The 20699-nt window shown below is 47.8% G+C and overlaps 1 protein-coding gene across 5 annotated transcripts in view; it reads left to right on the top strand.

Moving 5' to 3' along the window:
• LOC133258930 (ninein-like protein) overlaps positions 1-20699 on the top strand; it is a 120090-nt gene that overhangs the window by 58713 nt on the left and 40678 nt on the right. For 4 of the 5 annotated variants that reach the window (XM_061435666.1, XM_061435665.1, XM_061435667.1 and 1 more), the window contains 4 exons: positions 2403-2816; positions 10444-10540; positions 18301-18473; positions 18976-19042. In XM_061435666.1, coding sequence (XP_061291650.1) covers positions 2634-2816; positions 10444-10540; positions 18301-18473; positions 18976-19042 — 520 coding nt within the window. In that variant the 5' untranslated portion in view covers positions 2403-2633. Of the gene's footprint in view, positions 1-2402; positions 2817-10443; positions 10541-16618; positions 17682-18300; positions 18474-18975; positions 19043-20699 lie in introns of those variants that run through there. The other variant, XM_061435663.1, reaches the window with a different exon arrangement.

Here is a 20699-nt window from a genome sequence, read left to right on the forward strand (position 1 = left end):
CTAGAATGCGACCTTGGTGCTGCTTGTTCTGGGTTGGCACACTTTTACAGGATTTTTTGGAGGACCTTGTTTGGAGTTGTTCTGGGTTGCAACGCTCTGGTTCCACACAGCACACCCAGCTGCTTGTGAGAGGCCATAGTCCTTCTCCCTGTCTTGATACCCAGCAGATTTCCAGGGCCATGGATTAAATTCCTTCATCGCTGTGCTCCAGTTAAATGCAAACCTACACCTTCCCTCATGGCCTCCAGAGGGCTGCGTGGTCCTGCAGAGTGCTGGTCAACCACTGTTTCTTAACCAGTGTTCAGTTTGTTTGAGGGCAGGTTTTTCTCCTCAGGATGAAAACAGGGTTTTTGCCTCACTTGGTAGCAAAGTTTATGCTCCAATTTTAAATAAAGTTTTATAGCATTCAAATTACTGAGAATCTACAGATTCCAACTTCAAAATAATCAAACCGGAATAAGCCAATGGCTCCTCTTTATCTGGAACGTTGAATGTGGCTGGTCTTTCTAGTGATTTCCATGCGCGGACCTTTATGTATTTGTAGACTCTAGAAATGATTAAATAATTTAGCTTGGGTGAAGAGAGAAACTGAAGAGGGCCTTGGACGTTCTATTATTTATAAGGATCACTTGGCTGTGAGGCCTGCACTTCATGGGTGAGTAGGCCTGGGTGCCAAGGGTGGGCAGTGCAGGGCACCGGACCCTGCCTGAGGGTCCCCTCTGTCTCCCTTCCAGGGTCCTGCGTGGGGATTCTAGGGGACAGCGTTCTTTGACCCCATACACAGGCTGGGGAGTCTGAACAGAGTTGGAGTAATATACTCCTGGCTCCCTGCTGGGAGGGACAGGGTAAAGCCCTTCTTCTCACCTTCTTGTTCTGTGTTTGGGTTGATCCCTTTTCCCCATCAGGAGGGAGGGAGGGGAAACATTTCTGGAAACAGGATTTGAGCAACTGGGAACCTGGGGACCCGTGTGCAGGATGGTGATTCTGCTGTCCTTTGTGGTGTGATGAGCACAGTAGAAAAGATGTCATAGTTCCAAGGTGTTTAGAGTGTCCAGTGACTTGTCCTGCCCTTTTCTAGGACTCTCGAGTCTTGGGGAGGCCAGGGACATCAGCGTGGTTGATGAGCCCTGGCATATATCCCAGGTGGAGGCACCCTTTCAGTTTTTCCAAACCTTCCTGCCCCATCTCAGCGCTGAGGTTTGCCATGTTGAATCTTGGCTGAAAAAAGACCCCCGTCCTGGGGTAGAAGGATGGCTCCTGTGACCCGAAGCAGTGACTCCTTTCTCCCAATAGTTTTCCCAGCGTTTTGAAATCAGTATTGTGCTGTGCTTAAGTCACTTCAGTTGTGTCTAACTCTTTGCGACCCCTTGGACAGTATATAGCATGCCAGGCTCCTCTGTCCATGAGGATTCTCCAGGCAAGAATGCTGGAGTGGGTAGCCATTTCCTTCTCCAGGGGATCTTCCCAACCCAGGGATCCAGCACACATCTCATAATTACATCTCCTGCATTGGCAGGCAGGTTCTTTACCGCTAGCATCACCTGGGAAGCCTAAAGCCAGCATAAGGAGTTGGGGCAGCGGCAACCCACAAAGCGAGGAAGTGGGGAGGCATCACCAGGGACCCAGCTGACCCTCCCGGCCTGTGGCGAGGACAGTCAATCGCCCATGCTCGGTCCCTCGAGGGGCGCAGCACGCCGCAGGGGCGTGGAGGGACGAAGGGGTGTCCCCCATCACGGGTCTCCTCCCCAGCGGCCGGGAAGCAGGTCCGGGACGCCAGCCAGTCTGGCCCTTATCTTGGATGGAGGTTAGGAAGTGTCCTAGCAAAGGGCGCCTGAAGGGTCTTTTGTGCCTGACCTGTAGGATGCTGGTCTGAATCACCAATGGCGTATGCCTGGATGGCCGAAGACAAAGCACCTGCTCTGTTGGGTCAGGGTCTCAGTTTCCTAGGGATGAGGGAAAGGAGAGGAAAAGAAGTGTTTCTGAATGGCCAGGACTCAACTGTGATGTGCAAAGCTGGCATGACCAGGGTGACAGTGGGCCAAGGGTGGGGGCCCTCGCCCCTGAATCAGCCTGTGAGTGGAATTGGGAGTGGGCTACGGTCCAGCGAGCCCCCTCAGGATACGGCTGGCTCATCACTTCTCTTGAGAGGGCTTTCGGTGCCCTCTGACCTCCAGCCCCACACCTGAGTTCTGCCCAAGACTGGAATCCTAGGGCAGGAGTGCCAGGCACCCAGCAGGTCCTGTGTGTAAGTGCATAGAGAAAAACACAGTGAATATTTGCCAAAATAGTAATAATGATATTTTTTTAGGTGATGAAATTTTGGATGACTTTGGTTCTCTTTATACTTACCTGTTTTTTTCCTGATTATTCTGTATTAGGTACTTTTTTTTTTTTTTTAACAGAACAAAGTAATTCTGGTTTTTCAAGCCAGTAGAGGATGGATTCCCTGCAAACACGTCTCTAGCCTCACTGACCTCCTCCAGCCTTGCGCACCCTGAGCAGACCCTGGTGCCCACACCCCAGCTCTTACCCTGCCCTGGACCACACTGCCTGGCGCCCCAGGACAGTGGAGGGAGGCGAGGGCCAGTCCAACGGCGCGGCGTCTTCCTGTCCCGCACGTGGCCTGCGATGGGATGGACAAAGAGGAAGAGAACCACTACGTTTCGCAACTTAGGGACGTCTACAGCAGCTGTGACACCACGGGGACAGGCTTCTTGGACCGGGAGGAGCTGACCCAGCTCTGCCTGAAGCTCCATCTGGACAAACAGCTGCCTGTCCTCCTGCACACACTTCTCGGAAACAACCAGTTTGCCAGGGTGGGTACTGGACTTCATTCTCACAGAGAAAAGCATGGAGAGCCCGTGGTGACAGCTATGGGCGTCTGAGAAACACCAGTTGACTAGAGATACTCATCAAAGGAAAGTTAGGAGGAAATGGGATGCTATTTTTCCTTTTATGGAACTCTTGTGTTGTAGAAAGGGGTTTCTTAAGATTGCCCTTTTTTAAGTGTAGTAACTTCCAGAGATTTGTTTTTGTTCCATTTTTCCAGAAAGATGTTTAACGGCTGATTTGTCCGGGGAGTGGAAGGTTGTTATGGATGGTTCACAAAGCACAGTGGTCTGTGTACAGCTCACGTGCTGGGTCATTCAGAGGCAGCTTCGAAGTACCTCGAAGGCAGATTGTCTCATAAAATTGCCCAGTGTGAAATTTGTCCAGCAGCTGGACAAAACATCGCGCGTTGCTGTTGCAGGAACGAAGGCTTCCTGCCTTCAGAGGTGCCCTCTGAGTGTATCTGTCCCAGATAGGAAGAAAGTGTGCGTGGAGTTCTTTTCTCTAGGAAGTTCAAGGTCGCCTAGAAAGGTCATCTGAAGCCTGGAGCACGCCTTGCTTTCCTGAGGGGAACACTGAGAAGCTTCTTGGTGTTCTGTTTCTTAAATGTGTCCAGATATAACATATTCATTTTATGCTTGTAATAATGAATTTTTTTTTTTTTTTTGCTGCCCTCTGTCGTTGCTGCGTGTAGGCTTTCTCCAGTTGCAGCAAGTAGGGGCTGTTCTTCGTTCCTCATTGCAGTGGCTTCTGTTGCAGAGCCTCGGCTTGAGAGTACAGGCTCAGTAGTTGTGGTGCTTGGGCTTAGTTGCCCCACAGCATGAGGGATCTACCTAGACCAGGGATCGAACCCCATGTCCATTCTGTTGGCAGGCGGATTCTTAACCACGAGACCACCAGGGAGGTACGCATGTTCATTTTAAAACCAGAGCCTGGGAATTCCCTAGTGGTCCAGTAGTTAGGAATCTGGGCCCGGATTCAATCCCTGGTTTGGAAATTGAGATCCCACAGACTGGAAAAAAAAAAAAAAAAAACAAATAAAAAAGCAGTGCCTATAATTACAGGTACTTCATCTTACCTTTGAAGGAAGAGTATTTTTCCCCCCACAGAACTTAGTAAAACTGGTCTCATTTTGAATGAGAAAAAAAATTCCAGCCTGAGTTGGTTCTTGAAGAACAACCTAAAACCCCTCTCTGCTGGCCCCGGGGGAGCTTCTAGGCGAATCTGACTCCTGTTACTCCCCCAGAGCCCGGGTGGTCAGTGCTGTCAGCAGAGCTGCTCCTGCGGCGAGGAGGACTCTGCCTCACACGCCCGCCTTACCCTGCTCGGTCACCTTCCCCTCTACTGCTTTTTCTTTATGGACTTAAGGCTCAGGTGTGGGAACTTCCCTCATGGTCCAGCGGTTAAGACTCCGTGCTTCCACTGCAGGGGGAACTTGTTCCATCCCTGGCTGGTGAACTAAGATGCCACATGCCATTCGTGGTGTGGCCAGGAAAAAAATCAGGTGTGATTTTGATGGCTCATGTCCTAGCCCCTCTTGATATCACCTGGAATTGCATTCAAGGGCTAGGTGAGCAAAAGGCACATTTGTGAAAATCACCACTGGATAAAACAGCATAAACAGGTTATCTGGTTTCCTTGATGTTTTTTATCCTGGCCCTTCCTCCTTTTGTGAGCTGTGATGGGAGAGGACACAGAAACACAGTTAAATGGTATCAGATAAAACAGCAGCACACTCAGCCATCAGATTCCCTCCTGCTTTCTTTTTTGTTGTTGTTGTTAACGCTACACAGCTTGTGGGATCTTAGTTCCCCAACGAGGGGTTGAACCTGGGCTCTTGGCTGTGAGAGTGCAGAGTCCTAACCACTGAACCACCAGAGAATTCCCAAATCCCCTCCTGTTTGATGGCTCAGAAGAAAGCTGATAAGTATTATCAAAGATGCAATAGAAATCTGAGATTGGATCAGACAAAATGTCCATTTCATTCCGCTCCCATGTAGTCAACAAGGTGTTTTTTTTAAATATTTATTTATTTATTTCGCTGCACCAGTCTTCCCTGTGACATGTGGGATCTTTAGGTGGGGCATTCAAACTCTTAGCTGCGGCATGTGAGATCTAGTTCCCTGACCAGCGGTGGAGCTGGGTCCCCTGCATTGGGAGCTTGGAGTCTTAGTCACTGGACTACCAGGGAAGTCCCTCAACAAGTATTTTTGAGCACTTATTATGTGCTAGGCAACATCTAGAAGGTAGGAGTGTAAAATGAAAGCAATATAATATCTCTGTGAGATGAAAGCTATGCAAGAATATTCTTTCTAGTATTGATCCAGTGGTTTTTCCAGCAGTCATGTATGGATGTGAGAGTTGAATCATAAAGAAGGCTGAGTGCCAAAGAATTGATGCTTTTGAATTGTGGTGCTGGAGAAGATTTTTGAATCAAAAGGAGATCAAACCAGTCAATCCTAAAGGAAATCAACCTGGAATATTCATTGGAAGGACTGATACTGAAGCTGAAGCTCCAGTACTCTGGCTACTGATGGGAAGAGCCAACTCATTGGAAAAGACTCGGATGCTGGGAAAGATTAAGGGTGGGGAGGAGAAGGGGACAACAAAGAATGAGATGGTTGGATGGCATCACCGACATGACATGAACTCGGGCAAACTCTGAGAGATGATGAGGGACAAGGGAAGCCTGGTGTGTTGCAGTCCATGGGGTTGCAAAAATTTGGACATGACTTGTGACTGAACAACAATACATTAATAGATCCACCTGATGAAATTGATGCATCATCCTAAAAAAGAGAGAAGAGGCTTCAGACTTTGTCATATTAGCAGTTTAGCAAATTCACACCCACCTTCCAGTGAGGGCTACTAGAATGGTAAGTCCATACAGCACAGGGAAGAGTAGCCCCCACTCGCCACAAATGGAGAAAGCCTGCATGCAGCAAGAAGACCCAGCACAGCCAAAAGTAAATCAATAGAACTTTTTTTTTAAAAAGAAGAAGGGTGAAAGAATGTCTCCTTGAGAAGGTGAATTCTGCTCAGTTTTGAAAGGATATAGAGACCAACACATCTGATAGACATTTGTTGAGTATTTACAATGTGTTAGCTAGTTGGGGAGCCAGAAGATAAACACACATATGAGCAGTCCACCTTCAAGTCTGATACGTGTGTAACCCAGGTAGAGACGTTCCACAGCCAACAGCTGCGTTTAGTGCTCAGAGGCAGCAATAGAAATGTGCTCATTCGAGTTCTGTGCCAGGTGTGGGGAGCACGCTTGGACCTACAGCCCCAGGCCTGCTTTTCTAGCACATTCCGGTGACATTTTGACCTACAAGTATCTCTTGTGTTGATTTCTTTCTGTGTGACTTCAGGTGAAGCACAGGTAGAGAAAAGAGTTGGGAAGTGTGCAGCTCAGTGAACATCCGTTCCAAGCATACCTGGGCCCCCAGCATCCTGCATCCCTCCTCAGGTGCCCCTGTAGTCCCTCTGGCCATCTTGATGAGAAGAGCATAGATTTGTTTGCCTGTTTCTGAACTATATACAGGTGGATGTATACAGCACATGCTCAGTGCATCCTCTGGTTCTTTCACTCAGTATCATGTCTGCAATCTATATTCAGATAGTGTCGGTCAGTGTCAATATGTTGTCTCTGTCAGTGTTTTATTTTCCCCCTGTTGTCGTCTTTCATTGTCTGACTGAATCACAGTTTATTTACCCATTTTCTTTAGGCACATCTGGATCATTTCCAATATTCTTTTAATAAATTATGTTTTTGCTGAAAAAAGAATCAAAGTGAAATTAAAACATTTCAGACAATCACACTAAAAGAGCTTAGCACCAGCATACTTAAGAAAACACGCAAGTCTCAAAGATCTATTTCAAATAGATGGAAAATTATCCCAGGCAGAAGGTTGGAAATGAAGGAAGAAATGAAAAACAAGGTGGCAAATATTTGAATAATTCTAAATGAACACTGACTATAAAACAAAAATATCTTGTAAGGAGTTAAAATAAATGATAACAAAGGCACAAGAGTATCAGACAGGCTTTGTGTTGTCCCTGAAGAGGGTAAAACTGGTTAATATGAAAGCTTCAAGCTCCATAAGAAAGCTAGTCTCTAGGGTAAAAAGCATTACTGAACTGAAGAGGGTCGGCATTGTATAGTGACAAAAGATTCAATTTACCGAGAGGATATGAATGTATATTCTGTGACTCAGCAATCCCATTCTTAGGTGCGTATACTCCAGAGAAACTCTTGGGACATATATGTGACTGTTCAGAGCTTTTTTTTGCCCCCAGTGTAGGGGCGGGGGATTTAATCAGGAAAGGAACCTTGGTGGAGGACTAGCCTACATGCTGGCATGTTCTCTTCCGTGGTGGGTAGTGAAGGCATGGATATTTCTTTGTGTGTTAATGTTTGTGGTCATCAGACACGTCTTTTCTGCACCTTTTTTCTAATTATGTTATCTAACTTTCTTTTATGGAGTTGTTAATAGTGTTTTTTGGTGAAGGGCTTATGACTCACTCTTTTTTTAAAATTTAAATTTATGTATTTTAATTGGAGGCTAATTACTTTACAATATTGTATTCGTTTTGCCACACATCAACATAAATCCGCCACGGGTATACACGTGTTCCCCATCCTGAACCCCCCTCCCACCTCCCTCCCCGTACCATCCCTCTGGGTCATCCCAATGCACCAGCCCCAAGCATCCTGTATCCTGCATCGAACCTGGACTGGCGATTTGTTTCTTATATGATATACATGTTTCAATGTATTTCTCCCAAATCATCCCACCCTCTCCCTCTCCCACAGAGTCCAAAAGACTGTTCTATACATCTGTGTCTCTTTTGCTGTCTCATATACAGGGTTATCGTTACCATCTTTCTAAATTCCATATATATGCATTAGTATACTATATTGGTGTTTTTCTTTCTGGCTTACTTCACTCTGTATAACAGGCTCCAGTTTCATCCACCTCATTAGAACTGATTCAAATATATTCTTTTTAATGGCTGAGTAATACTCCATTGTGTATATGTACCACAGCTTTCTTATCCATTCATCTGCTGATGGACATCTAGGTTGCTTCCATGTCCTGGCTATTATAAACAGTGCTGCGATGAACATTGGGGTACACGTGTCTCTTTCAATTCTGGTTTCCTCGGTGTGTATGCCCAGCAGTGGGATTGCTGGGTCATAAGGCAGTTCTATTTCCAGTTCTTTAAGGAATCTCCACACTGTTCTCCATAGTGGCTGTACTAGTTTGCATTCCCACCAACAGCGTAAGAGGGTTCCCTTTTCTCCACACCCTCTCCAGCATTTATTGCTTGTAGGCTTTTGGATCGCAGCCATTCTGACTGGCGTGAAATGGTACCTCATTGTGGTTTTGATTTGCAGTTCTCTAATAATGAGTGATGTTGAGCATCTTTTCATGTGTTTGTTAGCCATCTGTATGTCTTCTCTGGAGAAATGCCTCTTTAGCTTTTTGGCCCATTTTTTGATTGGGTCTTTTATTTTTCTGGAATTGAGCTGCAGGAGTTGTATATTTTTGAGATGAGTTGTTTGTCAGTTGCTTCATTTGCTATTATTTTCTCCCATTCTGAAGGCTGTCTTTTCACCTTGCTTATAGTTTCCTTTGTTGTGCAGAAGCTTTTTAATTTTAATTAGGTCCAATTTGTTTATTTTTGCTTTTATTTCCAATATTCTGGGAGGTGGGTCATAGAGGATCTTGCTGTGATTTATGTCGGAGAGTGTTTTGCCTCTGTTGTCCTCTAGGAGTTTTATAGTTTCTGGTCTTACATTTAGATCTTTAATCCATTTTGAGTTTATTTCTGTGTATGGTGTTAGAAAGTGTTCTAGTGGGAGACTTTAATACCCCACTCACACCTATGGATAGATCAACTAAACAGAAAATTAACAAGGAAACACAAACTTTAAATGATACAATAGACCAGTTAGACCTAATTGATATCTATAGGACATTTCACCCCAAAACAATGAATTTCATCTTTTTCTCAAGAGCACACGGAACCTTCTCCAGGATAGATCACATCCTGGGCCATAAATCTAGCCTTGGTAAATTCAAAAAAATTGAAATCACTCCAAGCATCTTTTCTGACCACAATGCAGTAAGATTAGATCTCAATTATAGGAGGAAAACTATTAAAAATTTCAACATATGGAGGCTGAACAACACGCTGCTGAATAACCAACAAATCACAGAAGAAATCAAAAAAGAAATAAAAATATGCATAGAAACGAATGAAAATGAAAACACAACAACAACTGGTTATTTGAGAGGATAAATAAAATTGACAAACCATTAGCCAAACTCATCAAGAAACAAAGGGTGAAAAATCAAATCAATAAAATTAGAAATGAAAATGGAGAGATCACAACAGACAGCACAGAAATACAAAGGATCATAAGAGACTACTATCAGCAATTGTATTCCAATAAAATGAACAACTTAGAAGAAATGGACAAATTCTTAGAAAAGTACAACTTTCCAAAACTGAACCAGGAAGAAATAGAAAATCTTAACAGACCCATCACAAGCACGGAAATTGAAACTGTAATCAGAAATCTTCCAGCAAACAAAAGCCCAGGACTAGACGGCTTCACGGCTGAATTCTACCAAAAATTTAGAGAAGAGCTAACACCTATCCTACTCAAACTCTTCCAGAAAATTGCAGAGGAGGGTAAACTTCCAAACTCATTCTATGAGGCCAGCATCACCCTAATACCAAAACCTGACAAAGATGCCACAAAAAAAGAAAACTACAGGCCAATATCACTGATGAACAGAGATGCAAAAATCCTTAACAAAATTCTAGCAATCATAATCCAACAACACATTAAAAAGATAATACACCACAACCAAGTGGGCTTTATCCCAGGGATGCAAGGATTCTTCAATATCCGTAAATCAATCAATGTAATACACCACATTAATAAATTGAAAAATAAAAGCCATATGCTTATCTCAATAGATGCAGAGAAAGCCTTTGACAAAATTCAACATCCATTTATAATAAAAACTCTCCAGAAAGCAGGAATAGAAGGAACATACCTCAACATAATAAAAGCTATATATGATTCACTTTTAATTGCCTTACTATATCTTCAGTTTTTTAAAACCTTAAGTAAATATTTGCAAGGATATCCAACCAGTCCATTCTAAAGGAGATAGGTCCTGGGTGTTCTTTGGAAGGAATGATGCTAAAGCTGAAACTCCAGTACTTTGGCCACCTCATGCAAAGAGTTGACTCATTGGAAAAGACTCTGATGCTGGGAGGGATTGGGGGCAGGAGGAGAAGGGGACAACAGAGGATGAGATGGCTGGATGGCATCACTGACTTGATGGACATGAGTTTGAGTGAACTCCGGGAGTTGGTGATGGACAGGGAGGCCTGGCGTGCTGCGATTCATGGGGTCACAAAGAGTCGGACATAACTGAGTGAATGAACTGAACTGAAATATTTGAAAAAATAAATGTCCTCAGTGCTGAAGGCAATATAAGATCTTCCATCTGAGAAAACCTCAAAGCCCAGTGTGTTACGTATGTGGCTTGTGGAAAGCAGTGTTGACCACTTTTCTCAAATTCACAGGTTAACTTCGAGGAATTTAAGGACGGTTTCATAGCTGTGTTGTCATCCCAGGCTGGTCTTGCCTCCTCAGATGAAGACAGTGGGTCTTTGGAGTCAGGTAAGAGGCCTTTCTGGTCTTCTTTACATCTTTTTCTGTGATTCTGTGACTTCTGGAGTATGAAGTTGTACCTGAACAATGCAGCAGGTCTATGTTCCCCAGCTGCATGGACTGGGACCAGCACCTGGGTGTTTTCTTATTTGGCTTCCTTATTTGTTCAATGGTTCTGTAAGGGGAAAGTCTTGTGTTTTCTTCTGCACTGCACAAAATCCTCTGCATACCCTGGCACTTCTGGTCACTAGATCTCTGTAGTTTCCCCTGCATCAGGCCATTTTGCAACACCAGCTAGGTGTACTGCAGTTCAACTCCATTCTGACACCATCTCCCTGGACACAGCTGCAGACCCCACAGGCTAAGACCACACTGCCTTCAGACAACAATCTCAAGCCCAGCTTGTCACCTTGTGCTTCTGACCCACTGGCTAAAGATTGGAGGTGCCCATGGCCTCCTTCAGTTCAGTTCAATTCAGTTCAGTCATTCAGTCGTGTCCAACTCTTTGTGACCCCATGAATCGCAGCACACCCAGCCTCCCCGTCCATCACCAACTCCTGGAGTTCACTCAAACTCACGTCCATCAAGTCAGTGATGCCATCCAGCCATCTCATCCTCTGTCGTCCCCTTCTCCTCCTGCCCCCAATCCCTCCCAGCATCAGAGTCTTTTCCAATGAGTCAACTCTTCGCATGAGGTGGCCAAAGTACTGGAGTTTCAGCTTTAGCATCATTCCTTCCAAAGAAATCCCAGGGCTGATCTCCTTCAGAATGGACTGGTTGGATCTCCTTGCAGTCCAAGGGACTCTCAAGAGTCTTCTCCAACACCACCGTTCAAAAGCATCAATTCTTAGGCACTCAGCTTTCTTTACAGTCCAACTCACATCCATACATGACTACTGGAAAAACCATAGCCTTGACTAGACAGACCTTTGTTGGCAAAGTAATGTCTCTGCTTTTTAATATGCTATCTAGGTTGGTCATAACTTTCCTCCCAAGGAGTAAGCGTCTTTTGGTTTCATGGCTGCAATCACCATCTGGAGAGATTTTGGAGCCCCAAAAATAAAGTCTGACACTGTTTCCACTGTTTCCCCATCTATTTCTCATGAAGTGATGGGACCAGATGCCATGATCTTCGTTTTCTGGATGTTGAGCTTTAAGCCAACTTTTTCACTCTCCACTTTCACTTTCATCAAGAGGCTTTTTAGTTCCTCTTCACTTTCTGCCATAAGGGTGGTGTCATCTGCATATCTGAGGTTATTCATATTTCTCCCAGCAATCTTGATTCCAGCTTGTGCTTCATCCAGCCCAGCGTTTCTCTGGGTGTACTCTGCATATAAGTTAAATAAGCAGGGTGACAGTATACAGCCTTGATGAACTCCTTTTCCTATTTGGAACCAGTCTATTTTTCCATGTCCAGTTCTAACTGTTGCTTCCTGACCTGCATACAGATTTCTCAAGAGGCAGGTCAGGTGGTATGGTAGTCCCATCTCTGTGAGAATTTTCCACAGTTTATTGTGATCCACACAGTCAAAGGCTTTGGCATAGTCAATAAAGCAGAAATAGATGTTTTTCTGGAACTCTCTTGCTTTTTCAATGATCCAGCAGATGTTGGCAATTTGATCTCTGGTTCCTCTGCCTTTTCTAAAACCAGCTTGAACATCTGGAAGTTCACAGTTCACGTATTGCTGAAGCCTGGCTTGGAGAATTTTGAGCATTACTTTACTAGCGTGTGAGATGAGTGCAATTGTGCAGTAGTTTGAGCATTGTTTGGCATTGCCTTTCTTTGGGATTGGAATGAAAACGGACCTTTTCCAGTCCTGTGGCCACTGCTGAGTTTTCCAAATTTGCTGGCATATTGAATACAGCACTTTCACAGCATCATCTTTCAGGATTTGGAATAGCTCCACTGGAATTCCATCACCTCCACTAGCTTTGGCTTTCTAGGGCCCACGTGACTTCACATTCTAGGATGTCTGGCTCTATGTGAGTGATCATACCATCGTGATTATCTTGGTCTTGAAGATCTTTTTTGTACAGTTCTTCTGTGTATTCTTGCCACCTCTTAATATTGTCTGCTTCTTTTAGGTCCATACCATTTCTGTCCTTTATCGAGCCCATCTTTGCATGAAATGTTCCCTTGCTATCTCTAATTTTCTTGAAGAGATCTCTCGTCTTTCCCATTCTGTTGTTTTCCTCTATTTCTTTGCATTGATCGCTGAGGAAGGCTTTCTTATCTCTTCTTGCTATTCTTTGGAACTCTGCATTCAGATGCTTATATCTTTCCTTTTCTCCTTTACTTTTCACTTCTCTTCTTTCCACAGGTATTTTTAAGGCCTCCCCAGACAGCCATTTTGCTTTTTTGCATTTCTTTTCCATGAGGATGGTCTTGATCCCTGTCTCCTGTACAGTGTCACAAACCTCCATCCATAGTTCATCAGGCACTCTATCTATGAGATCTAGGCCCTTAAATCTATTTCTCACTTCCAGTGTATAATCATAAGGGATTTGATTTTGGTCATACCTGAATGGTCTAGTGGTTTTCCCTACTTTCTTCAATTTAAGTCTGAATTTGGCAGTAAGGAGTTCATGATCTGAGGCACAGTCAGCTCCTAGTCTTGTTTTTGTTGACTGTATAGAGCTTCTCCATCTTTGGCTGCAAAGAATATAATCAATCTGATTTTGGTGTTGACCATCTGGTGATGTCCATGTGTAGAATCTTCTCTTGTGTTGTTGGAAGAGGGTGTTTGCTATGACCAGTGCATTTTCTTGGCAAAACTCTATTAGTCTTTGCCCTGCTTCATTCCGTATTCCAAGGCCAAATTTACCTGTTACTCCAGGTGTTTCTTGACTTCCTACTTTTGCATTCCAGTCCCCTATAATGAAAAGGACATCTTTTTTGGGTGTTCATTCTAAAAGGTCTTGTAGGTCTTCATAGAACCGTTTAACTTCAACTTCTTCAGCATTACTGGTTGAGGCATAGACTTGGATTACTGTGATATTGAATGGTTTGCCTTAGAAACGAACAGAGATCATTCTGTCATTTTTGAGTTTGCATCCAAGTACTGAATTTCAGACTCTTTTGTTGACCATGAATTTTGGCTACTCCATTTCTTCTAAGGGATTCCTGCCTGCAGTAGTAGACAGAATGGTCATCTGAGTTAAATTCACCCATTCCAGTCCATTTTAGTTCGCTGATTCCTAGAATGTCGACGTTCACTCTTGCCATCTCTTTTTTGTCCACTTCCAATTTGCCTTGATTCATGGTCCTGACATTCCAGGATTACAATACAATATTGCTCTTTACAGCATCAGACCTTGCTTCTATCACCAGTCACATCCACAACTGGGTATTGTTTTTGCTCTGGCTTCATCCCTTCATTCTTTCTGGAGTTATTTCTCCACTGATCTCCAGTAGCATATTGGGCACCTACTGACCTGGGGAGTTCCTCTTTCAGTATTCTATCATTTTGCCTTTTCATACTGTTCATGGGGTTCTCAAGGCAAGAATACTGAAGTGGTTTGCCATTCCCTTCTCCACTGGACCACATTCTGGTCTTCTTAGGTTCAGTTAATTTGCTAGAGCAGCTCATGGAATGCAGGGAAACTCATTACTGGATCAGCTGTTTATTACAAAAGAATATAACTCAGGGTGAGCAATGTATGGGCTTGTGGGAAGAGGCTCAGAGCCCCCACCCCCTTTCCAGGCTTCACTCTTCCCCAGTCTCCCCCTGTTCACCAACCCAGAAACTCTCTGAATCCCGTCCTTTTGGGGTTTATGGAGGCTTCATTACACAATCATGACTGATCCAGTGATGGGGCATCAGTTATTGAACTCAACATCCAGCCTCTGACCGGGGTAGGGCTGAAAGTTCCAACCTCTAATCGCATCATAGGTTTCTCTAGCAACCAGCCCATCTCAAGGTATGGTTCTCAAAGTCACTTCATCAGGATAAACTTGGATGAGGTTGCTCTCATCACTTAGGAAATTCTGAGGGTTTGTGCAAGGGATGGGAGGAAGACCAAATTCATATTTATTATAAGTCACTATCTCACAAACGTCAAGTAATATCAAGTGATGTCCTTAGAGCAAAGGTTGTGAACAAGATAAAGTGTATATGGAGGAGTGGAAGAATTTGATCATCAAAAGTGCTGTGCAGGTGTAAGGTGCTGGCCAGGCTGGGAGGCTTGTGGAGCAAGCAGGATGCCACCAGCTGAGCCAGCCTTGCGCCTGTCTTCTGTCTCAGACAATAGTGCTCTGTGCTCCTCGGACTTGTTAGAATCCTGGTTTCCAGTGGGGCCAGTGGAACAAAGGTAATATTTCAAAACAAGTGAAGAGGGGCTTTGAAACTGGTCAGGAGGTGGAGGGAGAATTCTGGAGGGAGGCCTGGTTGGAGGTATGGACTGTGGGTCCAGTGGGAAGGTGATGGCGGACGTGCTCCTTAGAAGATGGGCCAACCCCTTGGCTGGCAGCGCCTGCTGTGCTCTGGCCGGATGACCGGTCGGGGCTGCATCTGAGGAGTGCTGGGAGGGCGAGTGCAGTGGCCAGCGGGTCCCTCCCTCCACCACCAGTCAGGGTTATGAGGCGTCTGCCCCACACAGGCCCCTGGTCTGTTCCCACACCCCGGTTGGGGCCTTGGTCGGGAGCAGGTGCATGACTGGGGCAGTGGGTGCCATTGGGAGGTTTGGGGGTTATGTACCTTTCATGTAGATTCCAGTGAGCGCCCCCAGCCCACCCCAACCCCCAAAATCCTGTGGCTGATCGTACCCATTACTCAGGTGAGGTTTTCTAGTCTGGAGCTTGGCCCTTGGGGAAGCACTTGCGGCCTCCCCTGGGGCTGAAATCCATTGGTGTCCCACCGCCTCCTTCTGGAGCCATGTGGGAGCCCTGACCTGGGGGAGAGGAGCCTGACGGGGGAGGAGTCTGATAAGGGGGTGGAGTCTGACCAGGGTGGAGTCTAGTCGGGGGGAGGAGTCTGATAAGGAGGTGGAGTCTGACCAGGGGGAGGAGCCTAACAGGGGCGGAGTCTGAAGGGTGGAGTCTGACCGGGGGAAGAGTCTGACCAGGGGGAGGAGCCAGCTTGTCAACGGCTGCCCTGGGACCTGAAGGGTCGGGTCGTTGGTTGCTTTGTCTCAAGTTTACCTTCCATGAGGTGGGAAGAAGGCCACTTGCGTTTCCTGACTTGGGATGTGATCGTGTGATCCTGGGCATGAAGGTGCCTGAGAAAGGCCACGCCCGTGTCATTGCTCCCTTTTCTGTGCTGGAACTCCTGTGAGTTGGCAACTTGTGTCCTCTTCGTGACTGGTGCTTTTCTGTACCAACCCCGGTTTTGTTTTGTGTTGTTTTTCTCTTCTTTCAGTTTTCAGAGCTTTCCTCAATTACCCAGTCAGTTGGTGGGTCAGTCATAGGCCTGCCTGAGGTGGCTCGGCCAGGGCTGGTGCACACAGGCAGCCCCTGTGGTGAGAGCCCAGCGAGCCCTGCCCCCGCCGTCCTGGGCTGTGTGCTTTCCAGGAGGCCACCCTCCCGGTCTCCCCCATGGGCTTCACCTGCTTCCCCGGCCAGCCCACAGCATCCTTCTCTCGGGCTTTCTAATCTGCCTGCTGGTCCTTCCCACCAACTCAGGCCACATGATTGAAACATATGCTTTGATGCTCCAGGAATGTGCGTGGCACCCTGGGGCCAAATGCCTGGGGTTTTGAAGAACATTCTGCTTCTCAGTAGTTCTACTCATTCAGTGAAGGCCATCACAGAACACATAACCAAAATATTTTTGTTGGTTTTTTTTTTTTTTTTTTGCCTGTTTAATCTTTTGGCTGTGCCTCTCAGCATGCTGAGATATTAGTTCCCTGACTGGGGATTGAAACTTTGCCCCCAGCATTGGCAATGCAGAGTCCTAACCACTGCACCATCAGGGAGATCCTAAACCTACGTATTCTTAACTTGCAGAGTCTGGTATTCTGCTCCTATGAATAAATACGCGCACACAGGAGGCACAGGGCGCGGCTGACCTTGTGGTCTGCCGGCCATCTCGTCAGCGGGTGAGGACTGGCCGAGACTGTGGGTGGTGAGACGCTGCCCCCTCCTGGCCTGATTTGCCGCGTGGACACGTTCCTGAAGACGCATTGCCCCCTGGTGGAGGGAGGAGGTGACACTTTGGGAGAACATTTATGAACCGGTTCTAATGTGTGTGATTTCTGGGCGTCTCATTGCTCTGAGGAAAGTGCTGAGCAGCTGAAACAATGAAGAATGGGGGGACCACAGCAAGGGCAGGTGGGCCTCCGGACGCGGACCGAGGGATCTCAGGAGAGGAGAGGCCGAAGCCCAGTCAGGCCAAGGGCGCAGGTGCGGTGCTGGCTCACGACCTCCAGTGAGCGGCGAGCGCGGAGCCCCAGGCGGGGGTCCATGTGCCGTCAGGCCCCCCTGGTTTCCCGAGTGTGTCCCCGCTGCCCACGCCCACCTGGCACGGCCTTTCTCTTCCCGCTGCTCCCTGCTCAGCAACCAGCCACAGCCTGTGTGTAGACAGAAACCAGCGCAGGTGCAGAGCCTGCATGCAGGCCCCTGCTCCCTGAATGGGGTGCTCAAGCCTCCCGTTTTCTCCCTGTCAGTGGGAATGCCGTCTCCTCACCAGCAGCCCCAGGAATCCCACATGGGGAGAGTTTACAGGGCCAGACCCTGCCCATGATAACCTCACAGGGACATGGTCAGCCTGCCCTAGATGTCCTCTGTCACAGGGAACTCAGCATCTTCCGCCCCAGACTCCTCCCTTGTCCTCAGTTTCTGTGGGTCGCCGGCATCACTGTTTCTCCTGGAGGCCTGGTTGGACCCAGCCTCCTCCTCTGATGCTCCCAAGGTCAGGGGCTGCGGGCCAGTTTTGGGTGAGGAGGAAAGAAGGGAGGTGGTGCTTGGTCCCTGGGAGCGTGACCACCTGTGTCAAATGGTCTGTTTTCCTGGCCTGGCCTTGCTTCCTGGGACCCTATGCCTTTCTCTCCCACTGGCCCCTTCTGGTTCCTTCCCTTCGAACCTGTGTTCTCTCCTGTCACAGCCCAGGCCGCACCCCCACTCCCCAGTCTCTCTGGCCACACAGGTTCCTGCAGAGGCAGTGTCATTTCTTCTCTGCCTGCGGAGTCCCCATTGCTCCACAGATGTGGGCAGGTAAGGAGGGAAGAAGGAAGTGCAGGGGTGTATTAGGGCTTAAGGGAGCCTCATGAATCCCTAGCTGAAGTCCACACCTGCCTCTGCCCTGGACTTTAGACTCATGCAGAGTCTGAGCCTCCCTGACTGTGCTGAGGTCCTTGCCTCTGTGTCCTGTCCAGGTGGGGTCCTGTAGTGGGGTGGGGTCAGGTGGGTGGGAAATGACCTTCTGGTCTCCAGAGCACTTGGATTATTGGAAGGTTATTTCTTTGTGTAAAGAGCTAGATTTTTAAATTAGTTTTCTATCACATAACAAAAGCATATTTTGCCTGGAAACACTGAGAGTTTAGGATGGAAAGTCCTGTCTCCTCTTTATGTAAAAAGCTAGATTTTTAAATTAGTTTTCTATCACATAACAAAAGCATATTTTCGTGGAAACGCCAAGAGTTTAGGATGGAAACTTCTGTCTCCCAGCCTAGCTGTCTCAGCCCCAGCCCCATGTTGGCCACTCCCTGTGTTCTGGCATTTTCTCTGTCTGTCCTCGAGAGCCACATCGCACCTCCGAATCTGCATCTTTGTAAGCACAAGTGGGCCCAGAGTCTGTTTTATAGAGCCTCACACGCCTCCCATTTCTTTCCAGTTGCCTCCCGGGCTGTGCCCCCAAAGTACGTGAGTGGCTCTAAGTGGTACGGCCGTCGGAGCCACCCCGAGCCCTGTGGCGCTGCAGGTGGAGCCCCAGGTTTACTGGAGCAGCCGGCCAGACCCAGTGCGAGGAGCAAGCTTCGCCGCTCCGCGTCCCTGGAAAGCGTGGAGGTGGGTGGACCCCGCCTTGGCACCCGCCTCGCCCCAGTCACTGCTCACATGACATGACACAGGAGGACGGGAGAGGGCATCTCATTGCTGGAAGAGGGGCTATTTGGGGACCTACATTTTGTTTTAAGGTGTCTCTGGGTCTCTCTGTCTGCAGGGCAGCTCTGGCCACAGAGCATCCTCCTTCAGAAACGGGGTCTCGGAGCATGTCCTGTTTACCACCACCTTGCCCTGGCCCTGCAGGAGGAGGGGAAGGCTAATCGACTGAGGGTAGAAAGGGCAGGTGTGCAACAGCCACAGTCACCCGCGTCCAGCCCTTGGACCAAGGCTCACCCTGCACAACTTGGTGGGCTCACAATGGATGCCTCCGGGGCCCCCACTGAGACTCCTTGAGCTGTCCACTGCGGGAGGCTTCGGGCCTTCGTGTCAAAAAGTCTATCCACAGGGCAGATCCACCCCCTGCAGGTTAATCGTGGCTGACGTCCTACTCTTTCTGTTTTTCCAGAGTCTCAAGTCTGATGAAGAAGCCGACAGCGCGAAGGAGCCTCAGAATGAATTGTTTGAAGCCCAAGGTAAAGCCTGGCCTTGTGGTAAATGCCCACTTTGGTCAGTGCTGGGCTGTCAGGCAGCAGGCTGCCAGCGAAAGAGAATTTCCTGGGAGGTGCCCAGTGTGGGTGGTCTCTCTGGGGTGCCCTTCTCCTGGGGAGGTCCCAGCTCTGAGATTCCTGAGGTCAGACCCTTGGGCAGGGGCTGCTGGCTAAGAGAGCAGCGAGTTGGTTGGCTAGGGTCATAGTGATCCTCCCGACCAGCAGGCATGGGCCAGGGGACTCCTTCCTAATGTGCCAGACCTGGGCCAGCAGCCTCCCCACTCACCAGAGGCCCTGCATGTGCCCCAAGTGGAGGGCGAGACGTGGCTCTGGTCCTGGGAACCTGGCGGAGCACCCGGAAGGCAGTCACAGGTACTTTGCATCAGCATGTGGGTGTGTGGGTTCCTTAAGGACACCTCTCACCAGCGTGTGTCACAGGGCAGAATGTGCAGGACCACGGCTCCAGCGGGAGACCTGAACTGACCTGGAGCTTCTCCTGAGTGAGAGGTCTGCACTGGTGCTGAGCACCGTCCAGACTGTGGTCCTCAGGGGCCGAGGCTGTTGCTGGCTCAGTGCTGAGCGTGGGGACGTCAAGTGAATGAACCAAGTGTCTGTGCTACTGGATGAAGCAGATGGACCTCTTTGTGTCCAAAAATCACTTCCTACATTCCCTGGACTCAGACTAAATCTAGGGGATGAGAGGAAGGGCTCCGGGGAGGTTATTCACTGAGTGATGTTGGGCTCTCTGCCCAGAGACAGGTTGGGTGCTTCTTTCCATCCAGGTTAGAACTGACCCTCCTGCACAAACACTAACGTCAGACCTCACAGGACTTACTTACCTTCTCTGCCAGCCCTGAGAACACGCCCTGGTGTCAGAATTGCTTTCCCCCTTTTTTGGTTCCTGCCTTTATTTATTTGTTTATTTTTTAAATTTAAAATGTATTTATTTGGCTGTGTCAGGTCTTAGTGGTAGCATGCAGGATCTTCATACGTCATTTGGGATCTTTCATTGCAGTGCACAGGTTTCTGTCTAGTTGCAGGTCATAGGCTTAGTTGCTCCGTGGCACGTGGGATCTGAGTTCCCTGATCAGATCAGTCGCTCAGTCGTGTCCGACTGTTTGTGACCCCATGAATCGCAGCACACCAGGCCTCCCTGTCCATCACCAACTCCTGGAGTTCACTCAGACTCACGTCCATCGAGTCAGTGATGCCATCCAGCCATCTCATCCTCTGTCGTCCCCTTCTCCTCCTGCCCCCAATGACCAAGGATCGAGCCTGAGTCCCCTGCATTGCAAGGTGGATTCTTAACCACGGGACCTTCAGAGAAGTCCCTGTTTTTCCATTTTTCCATAGAACTTTCAGATGTTTTAAGCTGGAAGGGGTCTTGGAAGTGGCCCTTTCCTTGTGTTTTCCTCAACCCAACATACAGCATCATTCCTGAGCATGGAGGCTTAGCTTTCCTCAGGAAAGGACTTTCTGATTATTAGTCGGGTTATCACAGTAAACGCCAAGATGACTCCTCTCTGGAGACCTCCAGACCACTGACTGGGAGCCGGGGTCTGGTCAGGTGCAGGTGACCCTCGTCCTGTGTCGGCAGGGTGGTGCAGTCTGGGCGTGGAAGGAGCTCTGCTTTGAAGCCTTG

The sequence above is a fragment of the Bos javanicus genome, chromosome 13 (genome assembly GCF_032452875.1).
Source record: "Bos javanicus breed banteng chromosome 13, ARS-OSU_banteng_1.0, whole genome shotgun sequence".
NCBI lineage: Eukaryota > Metazoa > Chordata > Mammalia > Artiodactyla > Bovidae > Bos > Bos javanicus.